Source organism: Amblyomma mixtum, chromosome 1 (assembly GCF_055824585.1).
Source record: "Amblyomma mixtum isolate Tamu chromosome 1, ASM5582458v1, whole genome shotgun sequence".
In the NCBI taxonomy this organism is placed as follows: domain Eukaryota; kingdom Metazoa; phylum Arthropoda; class Arachnida; order Ixodida; family Ixodidae; genus Amblyomma; species Amblyomma mixtum.
The window spans coordinates 279,703,421-279,721,418 of record NC_143012.1 but is presented as its reverse complement, the minus strand read 5'-3'; the positions used below and the strand labels follow the sequence as shown (position 1 = coordinate 279,721,418).

Here is a 17,998-nt window from a genome sequence, read left to right as displayed (position 1 = left end):
CAGCATCAATTTAGCACATGATAAGGAACTATATTGCAGGAAAATGGTGTATTAACACCGCATACCTCAAAGCACACTTTTTTCACAGACTCACTCTTTTTAAAAAGAACAAAAGAAATGAGTTGCCTTAGCAGAAATTGACGATATGCAATTTCTTCTTTAGAACTACGAGCAAAGTATGAATAAATGAAACAATTAGCAGAATATATGTCATGCACAAAATCCTAAACTATGCATTGAACGTTGCAAGCACAACCTTTCCAACACATTTAACTGTTCTCATTCATTGTTCAACTTAGAAATATGAACAAGCTAGGTCTTGTGAGTGAATTTTTTTCTCTACTTAGTGCAGCAGTCCAACCAAGAACTTTAGAAAGAAAGCTAAACGAAGCTGATGATGATGGAATTTTATGGCGCAAGGGCATCTGTGGCCAAAGAGTGCCATGGCACAAGGTATTTCCTTCAACTCAGGGTGGGGGTCAAAGACCCATTTCCCAAGCATTTCACCCTAAAGAAGCCGAGCAACAGACCAGGGGAAAGCTTGTACCCATTGTATCACTGATGGGTAACCCGGCGGCACTGGGGTCGAACCCCGCACCTTCCGCATGCGAGGCCGAAGCTAAACAAAGCTATTAAAATAACCAATTATCCAGACATACTAATAATTCGATACGAAAATGGCAGCTCCCTGATGAAATTCTGAACATTGTCAAATCACCAAGTGTTGTTAAACCTATTTTTCACGATAGTGTTCTTTTAAATGATCCCCAGGTAATAGCGAACACATTTAGCAACAATTTTTCTAGTTCTTCTATTTATCCTCCCTGTTCCTTATGTGCACCTTTTTTTGAATGCTCCCCTCATTCCCTTTTTTCTTACCCTCACTTGCCCAGAAGGAATTAAGTCCGTAAGCGAAAATTTAAGGATGAGTTATCCCGGCATTAATAACATCCATGGAAAGCATGTGATCATTACCTGATCATTGCTTGCACCTGTTATCAGCCACATCTGCATTCATTCTTTCAGATTGCAGTTTTCCCCAACAGCTAAAGACAGTGAAAATAATATCGGCCTTCAAAGATGATGACCCAACTCTTCCCAATTATCGACCGATTGCCATTCTTCCTTTTTTTGAAAAATTTTATAAAAATTAATTTAAATAAGGTTGTTACAGTACATTGAAAAACTTAACATATCGACAAATAGTCAGCGTGGCTTTAGGTGCAGACTATCTACCGATATTGCAATAGCATCTCTTTTTGATTACAATAGGCTAGCGATTGACAAAGGAATGTTCTCAGCAGCTGTATTCACAGATTTCAGCAAAGCATTTGATTCCATTAACCACTCCATCCTGTTTCAGAAATTTAAATCATACAGTATCACTGGACCTCCGCTAATGTTCCTGAAAAGCTTTCTTCATGACCGAGAACACATAGTCTGCATTGATAACCATGCATCTAACAATGCTGTCATTCACAAAGGTGTTCTACAGAGTTCTATCCTAGTCCCTGTATTGTTTCTACTCTATATTAACACCTTGCCATCCTGTTTTAAGCATTGCAATACCATACTATACACAGATTACTCTAGTGTCCTATCATCGCATCACAACATTAACCAGCTCAAACCTAACCTACAAAATGACCTTAATTCTCTTGAGTATTGGTGCCACATTAACTGCCTGGCAGTGAATATTACTAAGACTTACTTTCAGACTTTTCACCCCCTCAGAAACCCCTGCCTGTCACACCACCGCCATACTTCAGTTCTGCTGCCATCTTATCATAAGACAGAGTTTCATTTCTGGGTGTTGCTATTGAGCCTCATCTAAAATTCCATTATCATGTAGCGGAAAATTGCAAGAAAATTTCGTATGAATTACGCGCTCTAATCAAAGCCAGAAGTTATTTTCCTATCCATATATTATAACTCCTTTACTACGCATTCGTCCATAGCCACTTAAACTATGGCCATCTTGGGGTAACACTTATCATATTCATCTTTGACCCTTAATAAATCTCCAAAAGCAAGGCATACGCTTCATAACCTCTTTCTCTCGAACCTCACCCTCACGCATTTTGTTCATGGATTTAAAGGTTCTACCCATCTTTGCCCTTCATTTTTACAATATCAGTATCAATTTTTTAAGATCCTTCATCGTCAACTCTCGATAAGCATCTTTCCTCCCGACACGATCATAAACGACTACATCATACGGTTCGCACATGGTAATAATTTTCTACTACCTAAGGTCAGAACTAACTATAGAAAAAAATGCCCTAAATTTTCTATAACATCATTTTGTAATTCATTAAACTAATACACTTTCTTTGTATAAGTACAAATTAAAACTTTTCCTTCTAAATATGTGATTCTCATTACAGCAATATTATTCATCCCATGTGTCACTGCATCCTACACTGTGTAATTGTATTTTCTTCTGTATTCTTATTCTTTCATTTAAATCTGTCGATTGCGCACTTTATACTATGTACCTTGTTATTTATTGTTTGTGTTGCTTTGCAATATAATTTGTGTAGATTGATCTTCTTTTTAGCTTCTGTTTTCTGAATAGTTGAGTATTAAAATTTATTCTGACGAGAGGTCCCACCTGTGGTCTTGTAGCTTGGGAACTCTAGCTATATATTCTTGTAACTTGCTTTGGAATCTCAAATAAACTTTCGACTTTATCACCAGCCTAAAGCACTAACGTACAAAAACAGAACAGTGTGATTTTGTTCCGAATATATAGTCACTTTATTGACCAATACAGTAGATAAATGCATAAAATTCTCCATACTCCAACAAGAGCATTGCATTGCAAGGCATTTAAATGCAACTTGCATAACTTTAATGTGCATACTCATAGTTGGGTATCATACAAAAAATACTGCACAAGCAACGCCAAAAACTTGTGAACACAGCAATACCACACAGATAAAAAGAATAACTCAACAAATAAAATAAGGAAATTAAAGCTCAGTATTCTGGGATATAAGACAGATGATGTGACCCATAGGAAAGGCATGAGGCAAAAAGGCAGCCTGCAGCATCAGTGTAAAAGCCATTGCATTAAAAACTTGGCACTCATGGATCATGACTTAAGCTTCAAAAATGTGAACAAAAATGTTCAGAAATGCACAGAAACGTGTCATAAATTGCCCAATAGTGACAACATGCAGTTAGTAAAGCAGATATCCAGTTATTCAGCAGGCAGAGGTATAACACTCTAAACAACCAACACAGATGGAAAATCAAGCGATAAGGCACTGAAACATTGTGGGCTCTTGTAAACAAGTGTCTCTTTGTATGATCCGCAGTTACGGAAATGGTACACAAAACAAAAGTGACAGGAAAATGCAGAGTTTCTAACCATGATGGCAGATTGTTTTTGTTGATTCTTCAGGCTGTAGATAAGGTAAAGAAAGCTTTGGAGTTTAAGCTGTACACAGCGCCTTGTCTCGATTTGCTTACAAACTATAAAAACAAGCAAAGAGAATTTCCCGTCTGCTTTCCTCGGCTTCCTGGGTTCCTTACTTACTTGATAAGCACCCTGAATGTGCCCTGCATACCAGCTAAACTACTACAGTTAAAAAGTGATCAGTTGAGCTGATTTACTGAAATATAAAAAACATAATAAAGGATCAAACTGATCACAAAGGTCTAGAAAAAAAGGTTACACTGAATTGTTCTGTAGTTGGTCAAACAAAGTGAACATGAAAAGAAAAAAGTACAATATATGAGGAGTGGTACACCACAGAAATGCATTGCATTTCTTTTTGTGTTCTGATGCTGATGCCGTTCACTACAGAATTAGAGAATGGTACGCATTTATGCCAAAAGATAAATATGCATCACTGATAGCTCCTTTGCCATTAAGAAGAAAATAAAATGCACTGATTATGAAAGCAGTGACGGTGACAATAGATTAGTGAAAGAGCAACATGTATAGGCTGGGTCATTCATCAAAAAGCCTGTAGAAGACTAATGAACACCGATCCAAGCTGCAGACACAATGTTGGTGATACGATGCTGACCAAATTCAGCAAAACGGTTGTAAGTTCCAACAACTCAAATTAAATTGCGCATTACAACATGAAACATGTTAACACATAAGATTAAGTCCTTGAAACTTCCTCACTTAAATGACGCAACACACGCTCCCTTTTGAGTAATTTTACGAGCTACTTCTAAAGTGCATATTCATATTAAGGAAGAATGGTATAATCCTGAAGCTTTACATATAGTACTCCAACTTTTGCTTTGTAAGTAGATCTGCAATCAATACAGCTGGTACAAAGAAAAAAACAGGACTGCCGTTCCACGTTACATAGTAAATGCACATCATGTCTTGTATAAAATACACACACAAACATGACAAAACCATTCTGCTATGACTTGAAGACAGATGGCCTCTTCATCAGCAAACACAAAGGAAAACTGCCAATAAATTAAAATTAAATGTACAAACAGTGACCAAATAGAAATTTGCAAGAATGATCCCAATACAAAAGGCACAGCCATCATCAATGTCAATATCAACATCATTCCACAGTTTCACCAAAAAAAGAAAACAAAGTAGTCAATTTGAAAAAAAGGCAGAAGTGTCAGGCAATGTGATATCAAAAAGGAATTAAACATCTAGAACCAAAGAACAATGTTGCAGATAAAATTTGACTCAATTTGAAAAAATTAAGCTCAAATGATAGCTCATGTTAGAGTTACTAGAAGGTTTCACCAGAACTTGTCAGGCACAGACAATTTACTTCATTGGAGGAACTGATAAAGCTAACATCAAGTTCCGCCTACTAATGCCCCTGGGGATTCATTGTTGTGACCTGCTTTCCAAGAAAAAAGAAGACTGGCAGTGAGTTCTGTTGACTGAGTGCTTTTCTGTAATAACCTCCACGCATTTTAATTCCTTCAAATTGTTCCTTTCCTCCAACCCAAAGCTCACTAGATCCCCATATTTCATGTGACATGTTGATGTCTGTGCCATGGAATAGCTGAAGCCAAGATAAACACATGTGCATGAAAGAAGACAACCCTCAGCATGTGGTGGATAAATTTGTCATTACAGCTCTTGAAGGCAACCAATCAGCTATACCATACAGTAAACTGACACTAAGTACTCCTGCTTGGCACATGGACAGGCATAAAAGACATTCCGTAAGGTGCTGAGCAAGCATCTACCTGAAATCTGAAGTCAATCACGAAATACTGGGGGATAGGTGCTTCTTAGGTACAGACGTGTGAAACTCCGAAGTAGGCACATGACATGACGGAGTGGGTCCTTACCCGGGGGGGGGGCTCAGTATTGTGTAAACATATAAAATTTTCTCTCAAGTTTTTCTTTGGAAACTGCTTGAACTTAAGCTGCGGCGCATCATTTGAATGATCTGATTGCTGCGTTCACATGCCCCCTCCGTGATCAGCGTTTCAGTGTCTTTTCCATGCTTTTAAGCTTCTCCTAGACATGGGACATACTGTATTTTGCGGTGTATAAGACGCGGGTTTTTTTCAAAAGTCTTGCTTGCGCGTCCTATACAAGGGTGCGTCTTATATGCGAATTTCCCGTTTTTTTTTTTTGCGAGTTCAGAAATTACTCAGGTTCATGTTCAAGCTTTTTTCGCCGAAAAAATATTACTACCAATAACGCGGTTGTAACATGGTTAATACTTCATTACGGAGACCGCCGTGCGCAACTTTTTTAGGTGAACTTTATCATGAAACGGTGGGGTTGACCACTTCCGCGATCTTAAACACGCGGCCGTTTCGGAGGCCCCAAGCAAAGGTAATGTGAAATGCCAAAAGATGGCAACAGTCGCGCTTCTGGCCATTGTCAATACAAGCCAAGAGAAGCCGACGTTTTTTTTAGTCACCCTTTGCAAGTACGTAGTGCGTAGAGAATGCTTCAGTCGCGTTGCCTTTTCGATAGCGCATCCAAAGATGAAGACTTTGAAGGTTTTATGTAAAAACAAATTGTTATGGACATAAAGAGAGTTCTTTCGCTTTTTTTCTTTTGTGCTAAAACGTGGGCGGGTATGGCGTGAGTGTTGCCTTTTTCAATCACTTAGCGTTGCTTAAGAACTTCTCACACGTACGGTGCATTTTGCGATGGTCGCATAAGCATGTTTAATTAAGCCTCACTAGCCTAACTGGGTAAATTGGGGTGCATCTTATATACCAATTTTTTCAATGAAAGCCTGCATATATGGAGGATGCGTCTTATACAAGGGTGCGTCTTGTACACCGGAAAATACGGTAATTGCATAGGAGCTTGCTCGGTTTTTCAGAATCTAAAAAAAAAGGGGTGTGTGCTTATTCGTGCATGGGAGGAGGATGCTCGGTAATTTACAGCAAGATCAAAAACATGACCTGCACACTTGGAACAGTTCCACACTCAACACCTAACATGACTAAAGTATAGATGGAATGAATCCCATTCAAGCTGGCCCCTGAATTAACAGCAACAACTATCAACAACAACAACTAGCATCAAGAGCAAATGCTTGTCTCTCTCTTCTTGAAAGCATGTGCATGCTCCATCACAAAACAAAAATTTTGAATTTTCCTTTTCGCAAATGTTTTTCTAACATTGCCTCTTGCAGGAACATATAGCCTCAAGTGGCACAAACTGCAGAATCGTTAAAATAAAATCTGAAGGCACATCACCCACACACATAGAAAAGAACAGAACAATGTACATTAAGAGACCTTTCTGAATTTTCAGCTAGTAATACACATTCCATATGCAGTTGTACAATGTCTTGCAAACTGTTGTTGTAAGCTGTGGCCTTAATAATCTGAAAGCAAAAGCCCCACAATGGAGGCCCTCCAGTCAAGATGTCGACCAGTTGTCATGACATCACAGCCAACCAACTCACAACCTACTAGCTTGCTAGCTTGCATCTGCTAGTGGCCATGGCAGATGCAAAGCGGTTGACTGTGGTGTCATGACAACTGGTAGACGCCACTGCTTGGAAGGCCTTCTTTGAGAAGGGCATTTGTCACTTGGTTCCCGAGTTGTATCCAATTTTAGTTCAATTATTTGAACCCCTTCTAAAGATAAAGAAATTACTAAGTCCTTGCAGCACCAAAAAAATACCGCCACATGTGTCATAGTACCATACCTAAAAGCACATAGCTTTCACCTTCATATTCAAGAACAGTTGTACAATCAAAGAGGCGCTAAAGAGTACTTTAATTATGGCTGGACGTTGTAAAATATACTTAATAAGGCACTAGAAGGCTGCCTGGTTGCATGCCAGGGCTCTCAGTTTCACATAAAGTTCACAAAAACCCGCAGGTGATGTCATCGCTGTGCACATGAACTACTTGTAAGACAAAATATCTTGCCTGCTATTTTGATCATGTTGCTTGTGTTGGTTCAGCTAGTAGTCCACGCCACTGGCGAACAAGCATGAGCAAGTAAAGCCAAGATGGCTTTCGTCACAATAAATATTGCCCAAACCTTACCCATGAGTGATCTTACAGTGATTCCAGCAGTCCTGTTAACATGATGAAAATGCAGATGGCCTTGCTGAAGGCACGTCTATTCTGAAGAAGACGCGTATAAATATGCAAAAACTGTGGCAAACTTTATCTCCACACTCTGAACTCAAGTTTCTGCAAGCAAATGGGGACCGTATAAAATAATTTTTAGTGAGCTTTTAAATTATCCCAAGAACATTATATGCAGCATACAAAGTACCCCATCACTGATAAACAAGTGAGATATTACTTCAGCTGAGCAGGAAACAGCTATCACTGGGTTTGTGTGATAAACTGATATGAAGGCATGATTACAGCTTCATGTGTCATTTAATGGCCACACTTTGGATAAGTTCATTGCAATTAAGATACAAGAAGTAACAATACATCTGTTTACAAAGTCCACAGCACACATCTACTCATCTATATTTATGTCATAAGAAGACTCATTTAATTTGGCTGCCTTTCAATACTGACCATAACATTCAACTTGCACACTGCAATGTTACAGATGAGCAATATACCTGCATTAAAATCGTCAGTACATCTTATGCGCAAACAAGCGCTTGTTGATCACATTAAATTCATTGGGCCCTACTTTATTCCAGGAAATGCGGCACTGTACATTTAAAAAGTCTTCAACCTTTTCTTAAAATTTAAAAGGAACAAGAGAAGCCATGCTACAGAGAACCAATCAACAGTGCCAAGCTGTAACCGCTGTAAAAAAACTTTGCTGTAAAAAAACAGATGTATGATCAGAAGCACACCTCCTTTACATTTCAAAGATATACAGTAGCACGTCTGTGGTCTCACAACAAGTCACACCGTCACGCCTCGTGTGGGTGATGGCAAACAATATCATGCACTGAAGGCACAAGCCAAAACAACCAAGCAGCCAATCGCTATAATGTGCCGCTGTAACAAAGATCTGCAAAAGCATCAGACTACTGCAGAAAAGTTCGGTGACATCCTCGAAACTGAACAGACAGCTTCAGTAAATGAAGCCCAAGCTATTGCAAAGTAGTGCGCTCTTAGTGCCATGGTTTGAGAATGGCTGAGTTACAACTCATTTTCTCTTGTCTCCATATGTTTTTAAAATATAACTAAACAAATGCTTTTCCAGATGGAACAATGCTATTTATAGTATTGCAGTGTGGTTGACAAATGCACCATAGCATTCTAATGCCATTTTCAATGTTGAGTGTGGCCTCAGCATGTGCAATCAAGCACAACAAGACAATCGCATTCAGCACAATGCATAAGCAAATATGCAGCAATGTGCTCAAATGCCCTCCTCAGTAGTACGGTAGTGTGCCAAATGTGCACATGAAAGTGAGAGTACCACTCAGACTGACCGTCTTAGATTAAGGCACTTGCCCGCAGCATGCTAAGCTCAGCTGCCTAATGGCATCCACACGCCTTAACGACCATATTTTTGTACCGTTTCAGAATGACGTTTGAGTTGTCGTCAAAGTAGAGCACCATGATCGCAGAGAGGCGGGTGGGGGCGCAGCAAGGCTTGGGCGCCTGCACGGGATCCACAAGGTGCACCAGGGTCTGCACGATGGCGTGGTTCGTGGCGTTCATGTTGAGGGGGAACGAACACTCCCCGTCACAGTAGAAGGCAGTGTACCCATCTGGTGCTATGATCCAGTCCTATGAAATCAGACCACCCAGAAGGCATATGGGGGAGGGGGATTATCGAGGAAAGAAAAAAAGGAAAAAAGTTAAGGGGCATTCACATATTGCGACACGAACTCCAGCGTCAGCTATGCGTGTATACATGGTAGAGCATGGAGGAAGGTAAACTCAGGAGAGGCCCTCGCTATCCGAGCTGCACACCAAAAAGTGAACCGGAAGTCACGTGCTTTCGCAAGAACTACTGGGAGACTTTTTTGGGTTCTAAGCAGCCCTGTTTTATTAAGGGAGATGTGGGTCTTGAAATGCTAAACAAAAATGAGAAAATTTTTTATTTTTCGAAAATGGAATCCTACCTACAAAGTTTCAAGCTCTAACTGGACCTCCAAATACTAAAAAATCAATATATATGAGATCTCCGAAGCACCGAAATGGCGATTTCGGAGCAGTACGCAGAACTTCCCGCCTGTTGCTTTCCAAAGCCACATCCCCGATGGCTGCCATTAGGTCATGCTTGAAAGCTGGCACTCTTTTCCCTACGTCCTGGTATTACTCAATATTGTGAAATCCTGTATGAACATTCACATTCTGCCATTTTCTGAGGCGTCTACAACAATCTCCAAATTGCTGGCGAGCACATTTCAAATGCCATTCTCTCAACTTCGTGTTTTTTGCCAACATGACTAGCCTTACGGATTTATGATGCAAGTTCAATAAACCGGTGCCTTATAATGCAAGTTCAATAAACCATATACCGTTAAACTCAGAAACAGACCTATGGAGAAATGCTATTTTTTTTATGGCTTAGTTGAACATATAAAATTTTGTGAACAATAATATCACCTAATTATATTTCATAATTATGGTGCTTCGACATAACTGAACATTTTTACATGACCACGTACCTCAACAAGAATATAAATAGAATAGTTCTGCATAGCAGGTCTTTGGCGGCAGCTCCATTTCAATTGGAACCAAAAATATTTAAAAATATAAAAAATATTAAAAGTGTATTATCTACCTTTAAGTAGTTACCTAACTAGGCTTCAGCTGTTTTTCCGTAACGTAGCAACTAATTGAGATGTACTAAAACTAATTATATTTTTGAAAAGAGGGGGAAGAAATACACATACACACCTAATTTCATTATGATATTCTGCAACAATAAAAATTTTCTTTTTAAGACCCACATTTCCCCAAAATAGACCTGTCCGTTGAAGGCTCCCTGGGGGTTGACCCATTGCTCGCTGGCCTGTTGTGCGTACCCCACACTAGTATGGTGGAAGCAGCAGCGGAACCAGTTTGCAACTGCCTGGAGAAGGGGCGTTTCGACATCCTCCTCGCCCGATGGAAAGAATTATAGCGGGGGTGGCCAGACAGGCATATGCAAAGAGCCATAAAAAATTATCTTTTTAGTGGTGCCTCATGTTCTGCCTGCTTTTTGCAGACACTACACTGTACCTTTTCTTTATCTTTACCAAGTATGTATCAGGAGCCAACAAAGAACCATGAATTGAAGTAGAACTTTTTGCTGGGTTAGTTGGTCCATTCTGATATAAGTAAGGCAGCATGAATTTCATTATCCCCCTTTATCCCCCTGTTATGTCTTCTATGACTTTTATGACCCTTTACACCATGTGACGTTGACTGCATCTGATTACCTCTGCCACTTCCTTCCTAGATATTGTGCGCGATTCGTTCAATAGAAATCAGTTGTCAGTTCAGTGCTCTTTCCTGTCCCTTCTTCGTTTCACCTTTAGGCACCTTCATTCATGCTGCTTTACTTATGCAAGAACCACGAAAGGCACATACATGCTGATGACTCCATTTTGTCAAACACAACAGAGGTAAAGTGGTAGGACAATAAGGCACAATTAAAGTTTACCTATGTGTAACAAACCAGTGTACAACAAAAGAGGCAGGACACCGAAGACTGAATCGACTGCTGGATTATGCTTGAGTGCGAAACACACTATCAGTATAAAAATGACTACAACCAAAGAATTTCTCAAGCTGCCATTAGAATACTTGAGATGGCCTTTTCTTTCACCACACTGAAATTTTGACAATCCAAGTATGCATAGTTCAAACTTGTTAGTAATTTAATATACCACTCAGCTGCCTTCAAAACTGAGGAAAAGTATGATTAACAAAAACCATTCAAGATATGAAATCGCTAATTCAAAGAGCACTTTCTGTTAGCACGTACTTATCTATCATAGCAAATATGGATTTGACATGTTACATGCCACCGCAAAATTACTGTATAGGCAAAAAAGATAAAAGGAACGGCAAGAAATCAGAATGGCAAAAAATCTAGCTGATATGAAATGTCCAAGCCAGGTACTTGAGTGGCATTAACAAGACCACAAAACGCTGCTCCCGTTGTAAGGTCTAGGGGTCCCAGAACCAAACCAATGACAAAACAAACAAAGTAAATGATTTACTTTAACAGTTGCTACTGACAGCCGTAATAGATCAATGAAACAAATTACAAGTTTTGTTAGAAGTGTACAGACGTTGCATCAAACAGCATGAGGACATTACCACGGCTTCGTCCTGGGCATGGCCAGTCCTGAATGCTTCCATGTTCATATTTGTCAACGAAACTCATTTTACGAGGGATTTATCGCCTATATTACCGTATTTTCCGGTGTATAAGATGCACCCTTGTATAGGACGCATCAGCAAGATTTTTGAAAAAAAAGCCGCGTCTTATACACCGGAAAATGCAGTACTTTTCAGAATAGACACATGTATGTGTGACAGCAACACTGACGACTGCAATGGCAAATGCTACTTAAAAAGAAAGGGCACTTGTGTCTCAGTCAATAATCAGAAACCAGCCCCGACATCCTTTCTGTTTGGCAGTGTTTATAAATGAGCAACCCACTCTTCATGGTCCTTAACACTTGGCTCTTAAACCAATCCCTTTGTGCTGCCATGTGCAAACATTGCACAAAAAGTATGCTAAGTAGTACTGTAGTAGTACTGTAGTAGTAGATGGTTGTGGTGTTGCGATGATGACGATGATACTGGATCCAATAAGAAGGGCAGTCTCCCAGCAACTTGATTTGTGCCCATGACTGATCAATTGAGCGGCACATCCCTCGAGGAAGTCAAAGTTCTCACTACTGGGCTGAAGCCGCAGAAGCAGTGACTAGAAAAAGTGCAGTGATGCAGTCACACCGCCTACACTCGTGGGTACAGAAACTGTGGATCTCACTGCAACTGCAACTGCTTTTTGGAACTAAAAGCAGCACACTAGAAAACAAAATCATGCCCTAATAAAATCACTTGCTGGAAATATTAAAAATTGTATGCCTGCAAAAATATTTTCCTCACTGAAAAAAATATATCAGAATTTTTGGTTGCTACTTTTGAGTGCAACTGCAGTGACGTACAAATCACTTTGACCCCACAAGCAATCATTCTAGATAACGAGCCTCTGGGACTGTCAAAGTAAATTCTGTAGCCTCACTTGCAATGTCAGAGACTGCAAAGCAACAAATAGTTGCCAAATCAAGTGCTCTTTCAGGAGCAACATGCATATCATCTTCTGGACAGCTGGTCCATTAATGCTCCATATTGCAGCTGACCACCACATTCACTTCTGCTGCTCCAGCAAATTGGTGACCTCTTCCAGGGATCAGTCCCCTCAGGGATCAAGTCAGAATATTAACCCCGCAGAAGAGGCGTCCTGCACTAAACCTCCACCAGGGACAACAACGTATTTCAGTACGTCTTGAACAAAATGTAAGCACCACAGTCAAAAGAATTTTTGTATAATTGGGGCTCTGCCTTACCTGCCACCCAAGGTCTTTGAAGCTGACAAAAAGGTTTCGCTTTTGGCAGCTGTTCCTCCGTCCAAGTGGCCGAGTGTCTTGAAAACAGCAGTGAAAAAGAAAGAAAAAAGAAAGAAGACCTCATTAAATGTACTTGACAGGGAGGTGTGCAAACGATGTATGTATAACAACAGCTTGCGTGCTGACCCTGCAAGCGTTATTTCGTCTCGCACATGCTGACTGGCAGGGGCAATGGGAGCACAGCTGTAATTCAGCTGCCACTGAAGTCATCACTGCAATCTCAGTGCACATATCACAGCACCAAGTACCTGGCATGAGAGTTCTATAGTGTCTGTGCCATAGTCTCCATAACTGCAGAAAGCAGAGCACTGAACAGAAGGCATTCCACTACCTCACAGGAATAGTGTGCTGACATGAACACACAAAAGTAGCAATCAGGTCATAATGATGTCACCACATCTGCACAAAACTACGGCGGCAACAGAAACCAAAAGCTACAAGGTTGTATTTTTACTTACAAGCAACAACCAATCATTAAACTTCTTGTAATAAGAGATGCCTTCCAGCTTTCAGCGCACTGGGATCTTAGCTCGTACGTGTAGGTACTACACATGTATTGTGTTTGGTTTAGGATTGGTCTGGTTTATGGGGTTCAACTTCCCAAAGCGACTCAGGCTATGAGAGACGCCGCAGTGAAGGGCTCCGGAAATTTTGACCACCTGGGGTTCTTTAACGTGCACTGACATCACACAGTACACGGGCCTCTAGAATTTCTCCTCCAGAGAAATTCGACCGCCGCGGCCGGGATCGAACCCGCGTCTTTCGGGTCAGCAGCCGAGCACCATAACCACTGAGCCACCGTGGCGGCACATGTATTGTGTGTACATGCGTAAAAACTGCCCTGACGGCAACCTTGGGAAGCAGCCTCACCAAAGTATGGGTTCTTTTCGTGTCGGTCAGGATAGCTGACGTCAGTGCTGTGCCGCTTGCGAGTGGCCCGAGGAACACGATGGCGGCGACGGTTGGGGCCTCCATCACGCAAGAAGGCCACCATGAATGGCTGGAGGTCACTGCGGCCATCTGAACCCACTAGGCTCAGGTCGTGTGGGTGCAGCTCATGGGGACGCATGTCACGGCCTGCATATTGTTTCACAAACAGAGCCCACAAAGTAAGGCGCAGCTTTGAGAGCTCCAATTGCAAGATAAACAAAATAATGCACAAAGGCCGCACAAATAATGATTTGGCGCATAGAAAGTAATGTTGCATTGACGGGCAGTAAGCTGATCCGTCTGTAATGAGTGCTGCACTCACCTGACGCTCTACAATGAGCTTGCAAAAAGAGCCCCATGTTCTCATTTGGGAATGCTATCCAGGTCAAAAATGGTTCGGTGACGTTGAAAGTAAGCCAGCCATGAGTCTTTGCATCAATTGTGAGGTTGTCCACATGCTGAAGTACAACATCTCTGCAAACGAAAGCAACAGGTTTCTATGAGTGACTTGAGCCAGATTAGCAAAGTTCTAAGAAAATGGTAAATAAATGAAAGCTTGTTGCATACTCTATTTTCATGCCATGCCTCAACATGCTGATCTCAAGTGTACACGTGTGGTCTGCTGGCAAAGTGCACGCCGCGGCATTTCTGTAGATGTTGAATTCTGCCTTGAGAATGCTTTCCTGTGGGGATACTTCACTGACGTCAAACCAGAATCGCTTTTCATTGTCATGACGCAGGTGGGGTGAGTGATGATGGGCTGCAAAAAAGTAAAACAATCAGTTACAGACTTTTAAAAAACGGACTTGGAGATCAAGAGATGGATGCTCATACTTCACAACCATGAATGTTTCATGAATGAAGTCAACAGCATGTGCTTCTAAGAAAACAGTGATGGCGTTCGTTCAAAACAAATGAAAAATTTTTCTCGTGGGTAAAATCTACATTCCATAATAAAGAGGTGAATGTATTCCAGTAACGCAGCACACAGCTGTCAAATCACGTATAAAAGCTCAATTTAATGGCACAAACTATGCACAAATACAGTGTTCTTTGTTGTATAGGTACAATCTTGCCTTTTCAAAAAGAGCTGTGAATAACTTACGCCAGCGACTTTGTTTAAACATGTTCGGCGCAAGTAAGACTGACATGTCTTCAGCCATCTTCTGAGAAGCAGACCACTACTTGGGTCTCTGGTGTCACGCACACCAGAGCTTCTTGCACAGCCTTGAGCAATAAGAAATGGCACGGCCTTTCCTTCCGCTTTAAGCAAGCACGATGTCGTTGCACGTAGCAAGGAACCGCGTACGCGTATTCGTGGAAGCTAACTGCGGTTACGCGAACTTGTCACACACTAAACAAGTGTGAGTCACCGTTTGATGCAAGGAGTCTTCTCATTATCTTAAGCACCTCAACCTACACTGCTCGTAAGACCCAACAGAAAAAAGCTTTCTGTGCCGACTTCTGTACGTTTTGTCATTACATGGTACCAGCGAAAGATTCATAGCAGTCTTCTGACAGCAGCTCGCGCGCGCACGTCAAAAACGCGGGTACGCACCGTGGTTCAGAAAGCTCATGATTACATCCGAGTCATTGATCATCCGCAAACTCTGGTTGTTTGTGATGAACTCGTTGTGAGCTTTCGCGGCGTCCAGGTGTATGTCCCCGTTGTCTTCATCCTTGAAGGAGTTGTAGAGATCGAGCAGGTATCGCGGCGCGGAGAACCTTCGCTCGTGGATTTTTGGCTTCGGTCTGTGGTCAAAGCCCAGTAGGTTCAAGATTTCTTGCTGCATTTCACGCCTCTCAGACTTGGGCAATGTGCGGTATATGATGGTCTGGTCCACGCCATTGTCCGCATAATAAGCGGCAGAACAAAGCTGCACTGATAAGGCCAGTAATGATATGCAAAGCGGCATCGCGATTTTGAAACGCAACAGGCACATTTTTGTTTCGCTTTTCTGTCGCTTGTCAAACTACAGTGTTGCCGGATCCGCGGCACAATATCGCGCCTTACGTCGGAAACGACGATCGGTGTGTTTAAAGCATGTTTAAAATTCTTCAAGTATCTTGGGCCTTTACGCGCATTTAGGCTACATATGTATTATTTTAATATCTTAAGCCCCCCGGCCGGCGGAAATAAGGGGACAGGCAGAGGATGGCAAGGAGGATTACAGAGTAGAGAATGGTCATTTTGGCGGCGTATCTGAAGTTTTATTTTTTGACACTGTGGTCCATACTTACTACAAGACTGTGACGAACTCATTCAGTGGTAAAACTTGGGCGCATTTGTTTTTCAGTCCCGGACTGTCCGGGACTACTTGCGGACTCGAGTCCGGTATTTGTTTTTCTCGGGCAGCCCGAAAGCTCCGCCCACCTGCTTGCATCGCCATAGCAACGCGTTCGTTTTTAGCCTATGGCAGTCCGCGGGCTGCTTGGGGCTGCTGAGAAGGCAGCAGACGATAGCTGCGCGCCGCGCTGGCAGCCATATTAAGTTAGCCTCCGTGTGCATTTTGAGTGCTTTTCGTGTCCCTGGAGGTCGATATCATGCGTTAAACCTTCACATGAGCTCCGTAGCTCCTCTCTGAGCCATCGCAAGACTTTTTGTTCTTGCATCTTCGTTTATTTTCTTGAAATCCACCGCACACGGACGCGCGTTCGGAGCTGCGAGCGCGTATTGTTTGCTCGTGTCGTCAAGAGGTTCTTCTTCGCTTGTTTTGCCACATGCTGTCTGTACGCTTACCTGAAAGCATCGCAGGTGAACCACTCGTATACTGGAGCAGCTATAGAGCTTGTTGTCAACATTTTTGCGGAGGCTTTCGTCTATCCGCCTTTCCGCAACGAGTTGGGCTACTTTGTGCGAAATTCGCCGCAAGCAGTAGCGGCGAGCATACCTCCGAAGCTGAGTTCTGTAATGCACCTACGCTAAGCTGACAGTACAGTCTTTAAATCGACTCAGTATCATGATCGAGCGCACGGCGTTGCTTCGGCGTCGTAGTGGCCGTGGCTTGCATCGTCTGCTAGCAGATGACAGCGTCCTTGTACGGTAACCGAGGGGGAGCCCAACTCTGGCGCCGTGTTCGAAAGCAGCCTATGGCAAGTAGGTCATGTGACCATGACGCTTTTCCTGTCCGAGCGGAAGCCGAGACCTGCCAGCAAGTAGTCCGGGACTGGAAAAACAAATGCGGCCTTGTGTAACTGAAATTCTTGCAACGAGCATGAGAACGGCCAGAAGGCTCGCCAATCTCTCCAAGTAGAGCGAAATCAGTGCAATCCTTGTTAACATGTTTAAAATTCCTCGGTCCAGCCGTGTCAAATGATGTAATATAGGTTTGACGGTGTGGTGGTGGTGAAAACTTTATTTGCAACAAGGGAGTTTGGGACACACTAGGACACACAGGTCCGTGGGCCCCCGCACGGCCCCACTGCACTCAAACGTTCATGTCCCGGAGGCTCATGACGCTGGCAGCCCGGCGCGATGGCTTGCTTGGCCGCTATGCTTGGCCGGGTCCTCAGGACGCAGTAGGTTCTCCCAACCCTCCCAAGTGGTAAGGTGCTCCAGGCTCCGCGGGGGAGGATCCGCCGGGCAGAGGAAAAGGACATGGTCGAGAGTGGCTTTGGGGTGGTGGCAGAGGGTACAGGAGGGGTTTGTGTAGACTTGGCGATAGCGCGAGCATATATTAGGGGAGCGTAAAGTGCGTGTTTGGAGCCGCCTCCAAAGTGTCTGATGATAATTGTCGAGGGAGGGATGGGGTGGAGGGTAGAGCCGACGCTCGGCTTTACAGGCCTGCGTTATTTCACTGAGTGCATGCGCTCCCGCGAGAACCCCAGGTCGGAGGCCGCGCCCGTGCCCGGTTGAGAGAACCTCGGGCTGAAGCGGCTAGTCTTGTGTGCCAAGAATCTCCATACCTACAACAGCTCACTCATGAGCACGCACTTCCCGCTCTCGTTTTTGATCTGCTCCGTACGAGACGGATGCGGTGCGGACGTGCTTCATCTTTTTTGACGGGAAGAGCGGTGCCGCACCAGACATGTAGCCAGTATTTCTTAATGCCTTAGCACCCTACTCT

General features: G+C 42.6%; 1 protein-coding gene across 1 annotated transcript; it reads right to left on the bottom strand.

The window, feature by feature from the left end:
- Positions 1–2,736: 2,736 nt before the first annotated feature.
- On the bottom strand, positions 2,737–15,938 carry gbb (TGF-beta family member glass bottom boat). Its single transcript, XM_089566181.1, has 6 exons — positions 15,490–15,938; positions 14,499–14,691; positions 14,254–14,405; positions 13,872–14,078; positions 12,942–13,018; positions 2,737–9,153 (listed from the first exon to the last, which is right to left on the bottom strand). Exons 1-6 carry the CDS (start codon positions 15,872–15,874, stop codon positions 8,899–8,901), a joined length of 1,269 nt encoding a protein of 422 aa, XP_089422307.1. The 5' UTR covers positions 15,875–15,938; the 3' UTR covers positions 2,737–8,898.
- Positions 15,939–17,998: the final 2,060 nt, after the last annotated feature.